Consider the following 16,533-nt stretch of genomic DNA (forward strand, 5'->3'; position numbering starts at 1 on the left):
TCTTTCACGTTTCCAACCTACCACTTAATCTGATTGAGACTCTGCATGATTCCTATGCCATAATGACAAAAAGGCAAACTCTATTTATTCCAGCCATCTATGTTTTTCCTTGATTTCATTCAATAAACAATCACCTCTGGAATTCCATTGATTGCCTGGTCAAGCAGTGGATGCTGATCATTCTATAATTGCACATTGCACTTTCATCCTAAACTTGCCTTTAGTCACAGGCCACCAACCAATGAGCAAATGGTAGATGCCCCCTTTAAAATAAAACTATTGCTCTCCAGCTCCACAGAAACATACTCTCTGGAGAGCAATATCAACTTGGAAAAATACTTATTCCTATAGAACCAATCTCAAAAATTAGTAACAAGCGGGTCACTAACAAGCAATTGCACAATCTAGTGCTTCGCATTCAGTGATTATTCATGTCCAGTTCAACATTAATGGATGTGGGAAAATACCGATTTAGTGAAACTTTATTTTTAGACTTATAATAGATTTTATAAGTTACATGCCAGTTTCTAAACTTCAAGTAACTTTATTGTGAGATTTGAGATCTGGAAATCCAATATGATTTTCTGCACCTTAGGGCTGAACACTCCAGACATGATCTCAAAACCCTGTGCTCAGTTTTTTTTAAAATTTTATTTATAGCATGGTAACTGGTCCTTCCGGCCCAACGAGTCCGCGCCGCTCATTTTAAACCCAAATTAACCTACCCGTACGTCTTTGCAATGTGGGAGGAAACCGGAGCTCCCGGAGGAAACCCACACATACACGGGAGAACGTACAAACTCCTTACAGGCAGCGACGGGAATCAAACCCTGATCGCTGGCGCTGTAATAGCGTTGCGCTAACTGCTATGCTACGTGCCGCCCCAAGTGTTCTGGAACACTAATTTGTAAAACTAATTTCACCCCTTGGAAAACATTTATATCGTATTACAATTTTCTTGTTCTTTTTTTTTAATTACTAAGGGTACTTGTGCTCAAGTCTGTGATTCAGGCAAATGATGTGAATTGCTTAAAAATTAATGGATATACCTCCTGGGCATGATTATGGTGTGCAGGTTGTTTTAATATCCATCTGCAATTAGTAAAAGTTCCTGAAAACCTTTCTTTGATCATTCCCAGTCTATGCCCAATATCAAAGCATGAAGGAAGATATTGTTTGGATCAACTGGGTTCAGTAGTTTATTGATATTTGGTGTCATTTATCCTCTATTACTTAGTTAATGCATGTGCATTATTGTGGTATCACAGGTTGACCTGGAAAGGCCAATGGTGCTCACTGAGATTTCCACCCAAGGAGCGAGCGTATACTTTGTGCAATATTATATTACAGCCTTTTACATTAAATACAGTGTGGATGGAAGCAATTGGAAGTATTACAATGGAAACAGCAGGAGCTACAAACAAGTGAGTGTAAATTAGAAAGTCTGAATAGTGTATCACAAGAGTAGGCATGTACAAAGTTCTACTTCTAGTGACAGCTGTGACTCAATTGGTCATATTCTTACCTTACCAAAGTTTGCGGGTCCCACTCTGGAGGCTTGAGTGCAAAAATCTGAGTTGATGTTTCGGTGCAATGCTGAGGGTGTGCTACACTGCTGGAGATGAGGTCTTTTGGATGAGGCCTTTAACTAAACCCCCATCATTCTTGCAGATAAACATAAAAGATCCCATGGACCTATTGCAGAATACCAGGAAAGTCATAGGCTTGAGGGAACTGGATGTTTATCCTTTTATGTCAGCCTGAGAAAAGCTACCAAAAGGCAAGACAAGTTTTTCACTGTACCTTGGTACAAGTGACAATAATAAACCAATACCAATAAAAGATTGACAGCAGCCCGAATATCAAGCCTATGGCATATGAATATACCAAAACTGCATTTCATCACTTCTACAGCAAAAAGTTAGATATTTCCTAATGGCTTAGAGAAATTGTGGGACATTGTTAATATTTACTGGGTTCATCTCTTTCTTATTGATAGAACTCTTACCCTGGAGTGCAGAGAATGTGGGTTCAAGCCCCATTCCATTGCACTCCAGTTCAAGTACTGAGGAAATGCTGCACTTTCAGAGGTATTTTGGCTTCTCAGGTGTACCTAATAGGTCTTGTGCGTCTTTTAAGGAACAACAGGGGAGTTTTGTGGGTGATGCTTCTCCTAGTCCACTCACGATTATGTCACAGGAGCCTTGACCAGCAAAATTGCTTTTCCAGATGGGGACAAGGTAAGTACACGATAGAGAGATTTTGGCCACAAATGCAGACGATGGGCCCTACTCTGCAAAGTCCAGACCCTTATGGTATCATTAAAACAACCTTATGCAGTCCAAGACATGGACATTGAAGAGTTGAAGGGGCAGCTTGGGCCCAGGTATTGCCTGTGCTTTGAACTTCTATGGAGATTTTACACAGAAGTGAACTGATTATTTTGGAATCTCTCTGGAATGAGATTCATGGTGGGGATGACGGGGTCAAGATTCTGCTAAGCCCAGGTAAGCCCCTCACCACATAGGACCTCTCTGGGTATTTATCCAGTGGTTCTTGGGGTTCCTGAGATCCATCTGCTGCTCAACTTTGAGATTTAATGTTCTTCAACTTTTAGATTTGGTGCCATTCAGCGAAGAATTTATTATCGAATCTTAGAAATTTATTGTACAGAAGGGAGGCCATTTGGCTAATCATACCTACACCAGCCAAAAATGGATTTCAGGTTGATCCCACTTTGGTTTTTGATGCACAGTCCTATAGGTTACAGCATTTTTTTGAAGTAGTGAGGGTTTCTGCATCCATCACCCTTTCGGGCAGTGAGTTCCAGAGCCCATCACTCGATGATTATGATATTTCTCCCAACTTCGCTCTAATCTTTCTGCTAGGTAACCTATTCTATGTGGCCTAGGTACTGGCCTCTCTGCTAAGGGAAATGGGTTCTTCCTGTTTGCCCTTTCTAGGCCTCTCATAATTTTACACACCCCAGTTAAATCTTAGTCTCCGTTGTTCCAAAGAAAACAACCCCAAACCCCAAAGGCGACAAATAAAAATTTAAGACTACAGATGTTGAAAATCTGAACAGTAATGATGGAAACACTCAGCAGGTTGGGCAGTATTCATTCTGACAAAGAGCCATAGACCTGAAACATTTACTCTGTTCTTTCTGCATACTGTATACTGCCTGACCTGCTGAATGTCTCCAGCATTTTCTGTTTTTAATCCCAATCTAGATAGGATCTCCTCATAACTGTAATTCTCCACCCCAGGCAACAGTCCTGTTAATGTCCCCTGCATCTTCTCTAGCATTATCATGCTTCCTGTTGTCCCAAAGGACTTCAGTGCCAAAGGAGTAATTGAGAGTGTATGAAAGTGTACTTAACGTTGTAAGTCAAGTAAAAGTGGAGTTCACAAAAATAGCTTGCTTGACTTGTTTAATTTCTGAATTGATATGTGTTCTCAAGTTGTTCCTTTTCTGTGATCCACCTGAAGATTTTTAATGGAAATTCTGACAGTTCAGGACTAAAGTTTAACAAGTTCAACCCTCCTATTATCGCAAGATATTTAAAATTGTATCCAACATCCTTCAAAGTCAGACCAACTCTTCGCATGGAATTGTATGGTTGTGAAATTGACTGTGAGTATAATTGTAGGAAAAGTTTGCTATTTTATGAGTTTGTACCAGGTCAGAATTGATTTGTGTCAGGGAAGTAATGAACTGATTTGAAAAGTACCTGAAATGTACATTAAAGAATACAGCAATGAAGAAAGACTTTCTTTGTCTACCCTGTCATTTCTTTTCATAATCCGAAATTTTTTAATCAGATCACCCTTAATCTTCTGAATTCCAAGGAACACGAGCCTAATCTATGTAATCTAATAACCAACCTCTAATTTCTTAGGACGTCATTGTTCCTAATTTTCATTATTTCAATAATTTTTAAATATTTCTTTCTTTGTTCAAAATGATGACCTCACAGTTATATGCATTCAAATTCATCAGTTACAACTTTACACATTTACTCAGCAGTTTCTCTTGATAATTTTATGTTCTTGCTATGCACCATTCTTAGAGTCATCCAAAAGCTCAGATATATGGCTCTCTATAGTGTGATCAGTAGTGTTAAGTATGATATATAGTTAAAGCCCTGCAAAGGTCTTTGTTAGACATCATGGACGTGATCAAGCCTTTAGAAATCCACATTGACTTTGTCTAAACAGTCCAATTTTTCCTAAGTCTTCAGTCACTCCAACTGTAATTATTGATTCCATTAACTTTTCCCTGCTAAATTTAGTAGGTTTTATTTTTTCTCACCTTTCTTGAATAATTGAGTTACATTGACAATCTAAAAGGAAAATTCCTGTGTTGTAAAATTTCAAGAGGTTTTTGTAAACCAGATGCAGTTTCTTCACATACTACCATGATAGAGACCATCAGGTCTGGGGATTCGTCAATCCACAGTGCCATTGTTTTGCTAATAGTGGAAGCCAGGCAGTTTGTTTAGAGATAGAGGAATTTGGAAGCACAATCTGGGTATTTCTTCTGTGTGTTAAGATCTCCTTCTGTGCAGGCAGTTCAGTATTATTGGTAGAGGGCTAGGATTGTATCTAATTGCAGAATCATACAATGATCCAACGCAAAAGGAAATTATTTGGCCAACATCCAGTGTTGTTTCTTTACATTCATTTCTCAGCTTTTTCAATATTTCTGTGTAGGATTTCCCCTTCATGTATCATCCAATTCCATTCTGAAAGCCGTAATAAATCCACTTCTTCTACTATTACTAAAATAGCATTCTACATCAAAACAGTTAATTGCATCAAAATATTGCAACACACTTTTGATTCTTTTTCCAATTACCTTAAGTCTGTATCAAATCATTCCTGAATCATCTTTGGTCTCAAGAGAAATCTCCAACTTCTCTAATCTCTCCATGTAAAATGAAGTCTCACATCCCCTGTGTTATTCCAGTAAATCTTTTCAATATCCTACTTACTGATGTGTGGTGCCCAGGAGTAGATATATTGCTCCTCCTGGTGCCTAACCATGTTTAGCATATCTTCCTTGCTTATATAACCATCTGATGTGTTTATAAAGCAAAGGAACCAAATATTTTTATGGTTTTCTCAGCTTTTCCTGCCACCTTCAATACTATGCATAGGTACAGGCCCGGTCTGTCTATTTCAGCACACCATCTAAGATCTCACATTCAGTTATATTTTGTCTACTCGTTGTTTCTATCAAAATGCATTGCTTCAACTGTCATATGCCAGTCCACTTCATCTGCCCTCCTGAAGACTCGATCTCACTGTTTACCAAATTTCTGAGTTTACAATTTTTTTTTACAAACTTTGAAAATATATTCAAGTCCAGGTCATAATATCTATCGAAAAGGATAATGATTCTAATAAGGATACCTGGGGAAAAAAACACTGTATATTCCCCATCACTCTGGCAGACTCGTTTATCACTTCTCCCTTGTTTTTTGTGATTAACCAACTTCAAATCTGCATAACCATCGTCCTTTAATCACAAGGGCTTCAATTTTGCTAATGTCTATTACAAGGTGCTTGAAAACTTTAAAAAGTCCTTATCTACATAAACATGCTTTTTTTAAAACACTCAATAAAGAACTCAGTTTGGTTGTCTTCAACAAATCCTGGTTTATGCGATCATGGAATAGGAGAATACAATTCATCTCTTAGATTCATAGAGTCAGACAGCATGGAAACTAATTTCACCACTCTTCTTGAATTTCATTTAGATAACAAGTGTAATGTAATTCAATGTATTTTTTCATTCAAATTAGTGGAATGTAGATTCAAAATATTTAATTTTATTTATCTATTTATTATTTACACATGCATATTGTTTTTCAGACTGCTCACAACCCTTGGGAATGGGGAAAAAAAATATTTCAGATGATCAGATAACTGCTTCATCCTTCTGGGCTTCATGGTGGGGTTCTTGGTCACCAGCCCTGGCACGTCTGGACCTAGACGGCAGATTTAATGCATGGCGACCTTATGTATGTAGGAAAATTAACTTGCATTCTCTTGCTGCCAAATATATAAATGTTCAATTTAATCAAAATGGTCCTATTTACTTGATAAGTTAACATACATTAGTAATATTTGCCTTTAGATGTGTAGATTTTTAGATATGTTTGTTAATTAAAATTGTTAAATCTAATACTAAAACGCTTTGTGAAGGTGAGCACAAGTTTTATATTTCATTGGTGAAGTAGATTGTTTGACTTATTGCCCTTAATGAATTAGAGATTGTTGTTTTATATTTTGGGTCTGCTAAGCTTCAGCAGTAACTGTCTTTTTAGCTCCTAGTTCTAAATGAAGCCTGAAGTTAATTGAAAGAAACATTTTATTTAGATTTAAAAATTATAACTCTACTTTTAGGATGGGAGAGGGGGAGAAATCAGGGACTTATAGACCAATTAGCCTAACATCATTGTCAGGGAAATACTTGTGGCTATAATTAGATCAGAGTGACTGAACACCCTGAAATGTTTCAACTTATGAGAGAGAGCCACCATGAATTTGTAAGGGCTAGGTCAAGTGGATACATAATTGGCTTGATGGTAGAAGGCAGAGGATGATGGTGGAAGGTTGTTTCTCGGACTGGAGGCCAGTGATTAGTGGTGTGCCGCAGGGATTGGTGTGGAGCCCATTGTTGTTAGTCATTTATATAGAAGATTTGGATGAGAATGTACAAGGCATGGTTAGTAAGTTTGCAGACGACACGCTGGTATTGTACACAGTGAAGGTTATCAAAAATTACAGGGGGATCTTCATCAGCTAGGTAAATGGAGCAAGGAATGGCAAATGGCATTCAATTCAGATAAGTGTGAGGTGTTGCATTTTGGGAAGTCAAACTAGGGTAGGACATTCACAGTGACTGGTAGGCCCCTGGCGAGTGTTATAGAACAGAGGGACCCAGGAGTGCAAATATATAGTTCTCTGAAAGTGGTGTCACAGGGTGGTGAAGAGGGTTTGTGGCATGCTGGCCTTCATCAGTCAGGGCACTGAGTACAGGAGTTGGGACATTGTACTGCAGTTGTACAAGACGTTGGTGAGACTGCATCTTCTTATTCTGGCTTCTGTCCTCTTCCTTTCCAGTCCTGATGAAGGGTCTCGGCCTGAAACGTTGACTGTTTATTTCCTTCCAGAGATGCTGCCTGACCTGCTGAGTTCCTCCAGCACTTTTTGTGTATTGCTCCAGATTCCAACATCTGCAGAATTTCTTGTGTCTCTGGAGTATTGTGTACAGTTTTGATTACCCTGTTAAAGGAAAGATGTAATTAAGTTGGAAAGAGTACAAAGAAGATCTACAAGAATGTTGCCAGAACTCAAGGGCCTGATTTATTGGGAGAGGTTGGACAGGTTAGGACTTGAATAAGGGCTTGGAGCGTAGGAGAATGAGAGGTGACCTGATAGGTGTACAACATCATGAGGGGCATAGATAGAATGGATGCACCAGTCTTTTTCCAGGGAAAGGGAATCAAAACTAGAGGGCATTGGTTTAAGGTGAGAGGGGAAATATTTAAAAGGAACCCGAGGGACAACTTTTTCACACAGAGGGTGATGCATATATGGAAGGAGCTGCTAGAGTTGAGGCAGATACAGTAAAAACATTTAAAAGACATTTGGACAGGTACATACGATAGGAAAGGATAAAAGGGATATGGGCCAAACAGGGGAAACTGGGACTAGCTTAGATGGGCACCATGGTCAGCATGGGCAAGTTGGGCCGAAGGGCCTGTTTGCATGCTGTATTGCTCTATGACTCTGTATCCTATCTCAGTTCTGAAGAGGAAGTGGCAGGATGGAATTTAATAATTGTAAGCTCTAATTCCACCCAAAGTCTGAACTTTCTCATCCCTTATGAAATTTGATACAAAGTGAGGTATAAAAGTTGTACATGGCAGGATTAAATTACATGAAAAACACGATGATGCTGGAGGAACTCAGCAGAACAGGCAGCATCCGTGGAAAAAAGCAGGCAGTCAACGTTTCGGGTCAGGACCCTTCTTCAGGACCGAAGGTAGGAAAAGGGGAAGCTCAATATATAGGAGGGAAAAGCAGAGCAGTGATAGGCAGACAAAAGAGGGCAGGTGGGGTGGGCACAAGGAAGTAATAGGTAGATGAAGGTAAGAGATAGTGAAAGGCAGGTGCGAGGGAGGAGGGGAGAGCAGATCCACCGGGGGATGGGTCAGAGGTAAGGAGGATAAAAAGGGTGGGAGTGTCATAGAAAAAGGAGAGAGGCTAGGAAAGGGAAGAAAAGAGGCATGGTTGGGGGCGGGGGGTTGTGGGTATTATTTAAAGTGGAAAATTCAATGTTCATGCCGTTAGGCTGCAAGGTTCCAAGTCGGAAAATGAGGCGCTGTTCCTCCAGTTTGTGCTTGGACTTCTCCTGGGAGTGGAGGAGGCCGAGGACTGATAGCTGTGATGGAGTGGGAGGGGGAGTTGAAGTGACTGGCAATGAGGAGATGCAGATCGTGGTTATGGCCGGAGCACAGGCATTCTGTGAAACGGTCACCTAGTCCGTGTTTAGTCTGGCCAATATAAATGAAGCCACACTTGAAGCACCGAATACAGTTGATGATATTTGGGGATGTGCAGATAAATATCTGACACACCTGAAAGGACTATTTGGGTCCCTGGATGGAGGCGATGGAGGTGGGGTACGGGCAGGTGTTGCACCTATGGCAGGGGCAGTGGATAGTCCCCGGGGTGGGAGGGGGATGGGTGGGGCGGGGGTTGGAGAGGAAGTGAACGAGGAGTTGCAGAAAGAGCGGTCCCTACGAAAGACAGAAAGGGGTGGGGAGGGGAAGATATGCTTGGTGGTGGGGTCCCATTGGAGATGGCGGAAGTGGTGGAGAATGATGTGTTGGATATGTAGGCTGGTGGGATGAAATGTGAGGACGAGGGGGACCCTATCCCTGTTGGGTCTGTGAGGGATGGGGGTGAGAGTGGAGGTGCAGGAAATGGCAGAGATGCGGGTGCGAGCTCTCTCGACCACAATAGGGGGGAAGCCACAGTTAGTAAAGAAGTTGGACATCTCGGATGTCCTGGAATGGAAAGCCTCATCATGGGAGCAGATGCAGCGGAGGCAGAGAAATTGAGAAAAAGGGATCGCATCCTTGCAAGAGACAGGGTGGGAGGTAGCTGTGGGTGTCAGTGGGTTTGTCAAAGATGTCAGTGGATAAAGAATCTCCTGAGATGGAAATGGAAAGGTCGAGGAAGGAGAGGGAGGTGTGAGAGATAGTCCAAGTGAATTGGAGAGCAGGGTGAAAATTTGTGGCGAAATTTATGAAACTGTCGAGTTCCGCATGAGTGCAAGAGGTGGCACTCATGCAGTCGTCGATACAGCGGAGAAAGAGTTGAGGAATGGGGCCGGAGTAGACTTGGAACAGAGACTGTTCAATGTAGCCAATGAAAAGGCAGGCATAGTTGGGGCCCATGCGAGTGCCCATGGCTACGCCCTTGGTCTGTAGAAAGTGAGAGGAATTGAAAGTGAAGTTGCTTAGGGTGAGGACAAGTTCAGCCAGGCGGAGGAGAGTGTTAGTGGAAGGGGACTGGTTCTGTCTCTGGTCAAGACAGAAGTGGGGGGCAGTCATGGGGAACGGAGGTATATAAGGACTGGACATCCATGGTGAAGATGAGGTTGTGCATGCTTGAAGAACTTAAAGCTATGGAAGAGTTGGAGAGCATGTGATGTGTCACGGACATAGTTGGGAAGGGATTGGACCGGGGGATAGTGTCCAGGTACGAGGATACAAGCACAGCGGGGAAAGAGCATGTGGAGACAATAGGTCTGGTGGGACAGTTCATCTTGTGGATTTTGGGGGGGAGATAGAAACAGGCAGTCCTATGTTGCGGGACTATCACATTGGAAGCTGTGGGGGGCGGAGGGGAGAGATCTCCCGAAGTGATGAGGTCAGTGATGGTGGGGGAGATAATGTCCTGGCAGGGTTCCTTGGTGGGGTCATGGCTCAGGGGTAGGTAGGAGGAAGTGTCTGAGAGTTGGTATCTGGCCTCTGCAGGGTAGAGGTCAGTACGCCAGACTACCATGGCCCACCACCTTTGTCGGCTGGTTTGACGACAATGTCAGGGTTGGTGCGGAGGGAGTGGAGAGCACAGCGTTCAGAAGAGGTAAGGTTGAAGTAGGTGAAGGGAGCAGAAAAGTCAAGACGGCTGATGTCGCGCTGACAGTGGCTATGAATAGGTCTAGGGAAGGTAACAGGCCCAGTGGGGGAGTCCAGGTGGAAGAAGAGGGCTGGAGGCAGGAGAACTGGTCATTAGAAGGGGAGAGGACTTCTTACTGAAGAAGAAGGCATGGAGGCAGCGGAAAAAGAGCTCAGCACCGTGCCAGGCTCAGAATTCGTTGAGGTGGGACGTGGAGGTATGAAGGTGAGGCCTTTGCTGATCTAGATTCCAGCATCTGCGGTCCTTTGTCTCTCTAGGATTAAATTACAAAGAGATATAAATAGACAAATGACACTGTCGAATTTCAATATCTTATTTTTTGATCCAGGAACTGAATGAAAATCAATGGCTTCAGGTTAACTTCCGTAAGAAAATGAAGATAACTGGCATTATTACACAAGGTGCCAAATCCTTCCCCATCACAATGTTTGTGCAAAGTTATGCAGTCCATTTTAGCGATAATGGAAAAATATGGATACCATATACAGATCAGTCAAATGGAAATGAAAAGGTAGGTTTGTAACTCGTCAAACTTAGTGCTTTGTTGGTGCTGGTGTGACATTGGTAGCACTTTTCCATGTTGTGTGCAAATTATTTTTATATTTAAAGGTAAATTACATTCAGCATGTAAGTAGACATGATTGCTAATAACCAGATCAGATACAGCTGTAAAATTATTCATGATGAAATAGTCTGCTTAGATTCACAGAGGAAGAATAAAGTCATGAAGAGATGCAGGAGTGGGCAGTAAAGACAAATCTGGTTATGAATTAGTATATTTAAGAGATAAATAGAGTCATCAAAAAATGGAGGAAGTAAATGAATTAAACAAAACTATATTAGTAATACTATTTTTAAATATTTTACTAAAAAATACACTGATTTCTAGTTCAGTTAGTAGTAGGAATCCCAAACTCGATCATTGCATTACATTCAAGTACTGGCATCTCATGTTGGTGGAGGACCTGAGGTGCACTTAAGGACTAGAAGAGGATCAGTGCACTTTTCATTTTTGCTTTGATTTCACCCAGATACAATTCCCCATCGTCACTATTCTCCCTGGAGGAAGGTGATATTCATTACATTATAGCTGTTGGCTGAGTCCAAGGCTAGTGACCTTTAAGAACATCTTACTGTTTCATTTGATCCTCATTCAAGGAAAAGGGAAGCACCCAGTTCAGTATTTCTCCAAAAGTGTTGACTATGAAAATTTATGGGAGAAGAGTATCTTCTCTATGCAAAGTGTAAGTCTGAGGATCTTCCAATTAAAATTATTTCTAATAGATATTGTCTTTATTTCACAGATATTCATTGGAAATACTGATCATCATGGACACAGGAAAAACTACATTAATCCACCTATTTCTGCCACATATATCCGCATAATTCCAAAAACTTGGTATAACAGCATTGCACTTCGAGTAGAGTTCTTGGGATGTGCCCTTAAATGAATATTTTTTCAAGGGTATTCAGGGAAGAACCATTTGCAAAAATAAAGAGAGTTTTCTAATTAAAACTATCGGTGCCTTTTTCGGGGAATTCATCATTCACTGTGGATAAATTAATTTTGATCTGAAAAATTATGGTAAATTTTCATTTGTTTGGAATTAACCTATGCTGATTGTAAATAATGCAAGAAAGAACAAATAGGATTAGTTTGGGATGAGAAGAATGAAACACAGAAGAGGGAGAATGTGGGGGAATGATTGATAATATCATATCAGAGGGAGTAAAGTGTATTTGATTATGTTTGTATAAAGGTAAATTATATTAATCAAATTATTTGTCTTATTTTATATATATTATATAAGTACACATGCTGTGAACAAAATAAGCTTAAAGGGTAAATATTTGGTGAATTGTTACGAAGAATATAAGGAAGATATTACTATTCATTTTTTCATCAGAGAAGAATATGACTGTTACATTTCAATGTTATCATTTTGTAAATATAGATATGAACTAAATGTGCATAAGAGAAGGGACAAGCACTACTGCACCTCAGATAATATCTGAATCAAGATCCTAAATCTATAAAGCTAAGATTAATACCTCAAATTCTTTAATGAAACTAAAAGTAAAACCACCCCAAATACATCTGTGGAGAAGTTAGATCACAACTGTGTCCCACTGTTAATAACTGCTTTCAATTTACAATGTCAATGTATTCCATTTTGTTATTTTCTTAGTTAAATGTTTATTATTTTTCATTAAAACTTTAGTGAAAACTCCCAGAAATCCAAGGACATAAATTCCAGCAAATTCCCTTCATCTAGTGAATGTAACCTCCTTGACGAATTCAATCATTAGAGCATTATTAGCGATCCTGAGGCCACATTGTATTGCCTCCATTAGAGCTGGTACTTTCTCTGTGATAATTCCTAACATTTTTTGCAAAAACTTTGCCAACATTGACCCTTAACCTGCAGCTCCTCTTTTCAGAGCTTAGCAGATATTTATGAAAAATAAAGAATGAAAGGGTATCTCACAATGTCAATGGATCTATCACAATTGCACCAGCAATGAATTTTAACACGCTCCCTTTTGACCTACTCCTTACCACTAAATTTTCTTAACTTTTGAACAGCTACTGTTCTGAATTACAAAGTAAAAATTAGATTAAAATTATAAATATTTTCCTTAATGTTTTGCTAGTTTATACTCAATATTTAATTTCACATTTATTTAATTCCTGTATTTTCTCCCCATTTTCCAAGCCATTGGAAGTTGAGAGAGTGGATGCATTATCTGCTCCCAAGCTTTTCTCAATGTAATAAAAACAAAAATTGGTTGAACTTAGTCCTCAATGAAGTGCTTCGAGGAGAATGACAGCTCCTGGGATCTGTCTTACAGTTTTCCTTCTCCCACAAAAGCATGGAGCAAGTAACTGGGCAATTAAACTTACATGCCCCATCTTCAAGATACCAGATATTTCTCATGTTTTCTTATGACGTGGGAGGCCATTCAGCCCATTGAGTTTGTACTGGCTCTTAGATCACCCTCATTCCTCCTTCCCCCACACTTATTTTCCTGCAACATACCCTCTCTCACACGCACGTCAATTCCACCCTCATTCTCCTATTACCGACTTACACTCGGGCTAATTTACAGTAGCCAATTATCCTATCATAAGACAAAGGAGCAGAAGTCAGCCATTCAGCCCATCGAGTCTGCTCCACCATTCTGTCATGAGCTGATCCATTCTCCCATTTAGCCCACTCCCCCGCCTTCTCACCATAACCTTTGATGCCTGGCTACTCAGATATCTTATCAATCTCTGCCTTAAATACGCACAACGACTTTGCCCCCACAGCCGCCCATGGCAATAAATTCCACAGATTCAGCACTCTCTGGCTAAAGAAATTTCTCCGCATCTCTGTTCTGAATGGGTGCCCTTCAATCCTGAAGTCGTGCCCTCTTGTTATTAGACTCCCTACCATGAGAAACAACTTCGCCACATCTACTCTGTCCAGGCCTTTAACATTCGAATGTTTCTAGAGGTCCCCCCTCATTCTTTGAACTCCAAGGAGTACAGCCCAAGAGCCGTCAAACGTTCCTCATAGGTTAACCCTCTCATTCCTGGAATCATTCTAGTGAATCTTCTTTGAACCTTCTCCAACGTCAGCACATCCTTTCTTAAATAAGGAGCCCAAAACTGCACACAGTACTCCAGGTGAGGTCTGGCCAATGCCTTATGGAGCCTCAACATCACATCCCTGCTCTTATATTCTATTCCTCTGGAAATGAATGCCAACATTGCATTCGCCTTCTTCACCACCGACTCAACCTGGAGGTTAACTTTTAGGGTATCCTGTACGAGGACTCCCAAGTCCCTTTGCATCTCTGAATTTTGAATTTTCTCCCCATTTAAATAATAGTCTGTTATTTCTTCTACCAAAGTGCATGACCATACATTTTCCAACATTGTATTTCATTTACCACTTCTTTGTCCATTCTCCTAGTCTATCCAAGTCTCTCTACAAACTCTCCGTTTCCTCAACACTACCCGCCCCTCCACCTACCTTTGTATCATTGGCAAACTTAGTCACAAAGCCATTTATTCCATAATCCAAATCGTTGATATACAACGTAAAAAGAAGCAGCCCCAACATGGACCCCTGCGGAACACCACTGGTAGCCGGCAGCCAACCAGAATGAGATCTCTTTATTCCCACTCTCTGTTTCCTGCCAATCAGCCAATGCTCTATCCATGCTCGTAACTTTCCTGTAATTCCATGGGCTCTTATCTTGTTTAGCAGCCTCGTGTGTGGCACCTTGTCAAAGGCCTTCTGAAAATCCAAATACACAACATCCACTGCATCTCCTTTGTCTAGCCTGCTTGTAGTTTCCTCAAAAGATTGCAATAGGTTTGTCAGGCAGGATTTTCCTTTAAGGAAACCATGCTGAGTTCAGCCTATCTTGTCATGTGCCTCCAGGTACTCCGTAACCTCATCCTTGACAATCGACTCCAACAACTTCCCAACCACTGATGTCAGGCTAACAGGTCTGTAATTTCCTTTTTGCTGCCTTGCACCCTTCTTAAATAGCAGAGTGACATTTGCAATTTTCCAGTACTCCAGAACCATGCCGGAATCTATTGATTCTTGAAAGATCATTACTAAAGGCTCCGCAATCTCTACAGCTACTTCCTTCAGAACACGAGGGTGCATTCCATCTGGTCTGGGAGATTTACCTACCCTTAGACCATTCAGCTTCCTGAGTACCTTCCCTGTTGTAATTGTGACTGCACATACTTCTCTTCCCTGACACCCTTGACTGTCCAGTATACTGTTGATGTCTTCCTAAGTGAAGACTAACACCCTCATTCAGTTCCTCTGCTATCTCCTTGTCTCCCATTACAATTTCTCCAGTGTCATTTTCTATCGGTCCTATATCTACTCTTGTCTGTCTTTTACTCTTTATATACTTGAAAAAGCTTTTATTATCACCTTGCCTTTGGGATGTAGGAGGAAACTGGAGCACTTGTGGTAAACTATCCATTCACAGGGAGAACATACACACTCTACACAGACAGAATGGAAGTTGGGTCATTGGGTTGCTGAAGCAGTGAGAAAGCATCATTTTGCTGCCCATCGGGCAGTAGGCACCAGAAGGATGGAAACATTGCCCTTTCCCTGGTGATGAAGAGTTCGGTTTAGTCTCAACTCAGGGTGGCATTCTCACCTGAGTCAAAGGCATTAGTTCCTCTCCAGACCAAATGATCTGCTCTGCTGCTTATGCACAATATTATATTTCTGTAAAGTGTTTTTTTTAAAACTGAGACTTGGATGGATGTAAACTATTCCACGGTGCTATTGAAGGATCCTAGACAACATTACCTCACAGCCAATACCTTTAATAAATACTTCATTGTTGTCAGGCCTGCCCAGGAATTTAAATCTAACATTCACAAAAGCACATCTTTGCCCAAGCTTAACATGCTTAAAGATTATGTGGTTCAAAACAGAAAATGCTGGAAACACTCAGAAGGTAAGACAACATCAATGGAAAGATAACATTTTATGGGAAGAGTTAACATTTCACCTCAAAAACCATTCATCTAAATGTTAATTCTCTTTCCAGATGCTGTCTGACTAGTAAGTGTTTCTAATATTTTCTGCTTTTATTTCAGCTTTCCAGCACCTGCCAATTTTTGATTTGTAATGATTATAGGGGAGTTCAGCCTTTACTCTCCTCTCCTGTACCTACCCAATTATGGTACATTATTGCTTGTACATTCATTCAGTGGTTACAGCACTGGATGCTGTTCAGTCCACTGTGTTCTTCGTGTCTCTCTACCAGAGGAACTCACTAGTTCCATCCACGGGCTCCTTCTCTATAACCTTCCAAATATTTTCTCACTATATAGCCACAATGGAACCCACCCCCACTACATCTGCAAGCAAGGTTTTCACATTTCGAAAACACCATGTGTTTCCTCATACCAGTCTTAATTGTCTTCCCCTTTATATCTTTGACCTCTGATCCTTAAATCTCTTCTCCCCCCCCCCCCCCCAACACACACACACTAAAGAGGACAGTTTCCCACTATCTTCTCTGTCCAGATCTCTCATTATTTTATATATTTATCAAAACTCCCTTCAACCTTCTATAAAGAAAGCAAGCCTAGCCTCTCTAATCTATCCTCGTATCTGTAGTTCCTCATTGCAGGAACCATTAAATCTTTTCTAAGCCCTAAACCCTCAGATCCTTCCTGTAATGCAGTGACCAGAATTGATCGTTATTTGAGGCTGGATCTGTGTTTTACAAAGGTTCAGCATGACTTCCTTGCTTCTATATTTCAAGCCT

The 16,533-nt window shown here is 40.8% G+C and overlaps 1 protein-coding gene across 1 annotated transcript in view; it reads left to right on the forward strand.

The window, feature by feature from the left end:
* f5 (coagulation factor V) overlaps positions 1–12,971 on the forward strand; it is a 55,961-nt gene extending 42,990 nt beyond the window's left edge. Inside the window, exons 21-25 of the mRNA XM_052013885.1 lie at positions 1,269–1,424; positions 3,493–3,637; positions 5,881–6,029; positions 10,553–10,735; positions 11,529–12,971. Of these exons, the coding sequence (XP_051869845.1) occupies positions 1,269–1,424; positions 3,493–3,637; positions 5,881–6,029; positions 10,553–10,735; positions 11,529–11,675 (780 nt within the window). The 3' untranslated portion in view covers positions 11,676–12,971. The remainder of the gene's footprint in view (positions 1–1,268; positions 1,425–3,492; positions 3,638–5,880; positions 6,030–10,552; positions 10,736–11,528) is intronic.
* The last annotated feature ends 3,562 nt before the right edge of the window (positions 12,972–16,533 follow it).

This window comes from Pristis pectinata, chromosome 4, assembly GCF_009764475.1.
Source record: "Pristis pectinata isolate sPriPec2 chromosome 4, sPriPec2.1.pri, whole genome shotgun sequence".
In the NCBI taxonomy this organism is placed as follows: domain Eukaryota; kingdom Metazoa; phylum Chordata; class Chondrichthyes; order Rhinopristiformes; family Pristidae; genus Pristis; species Pristis pectinata.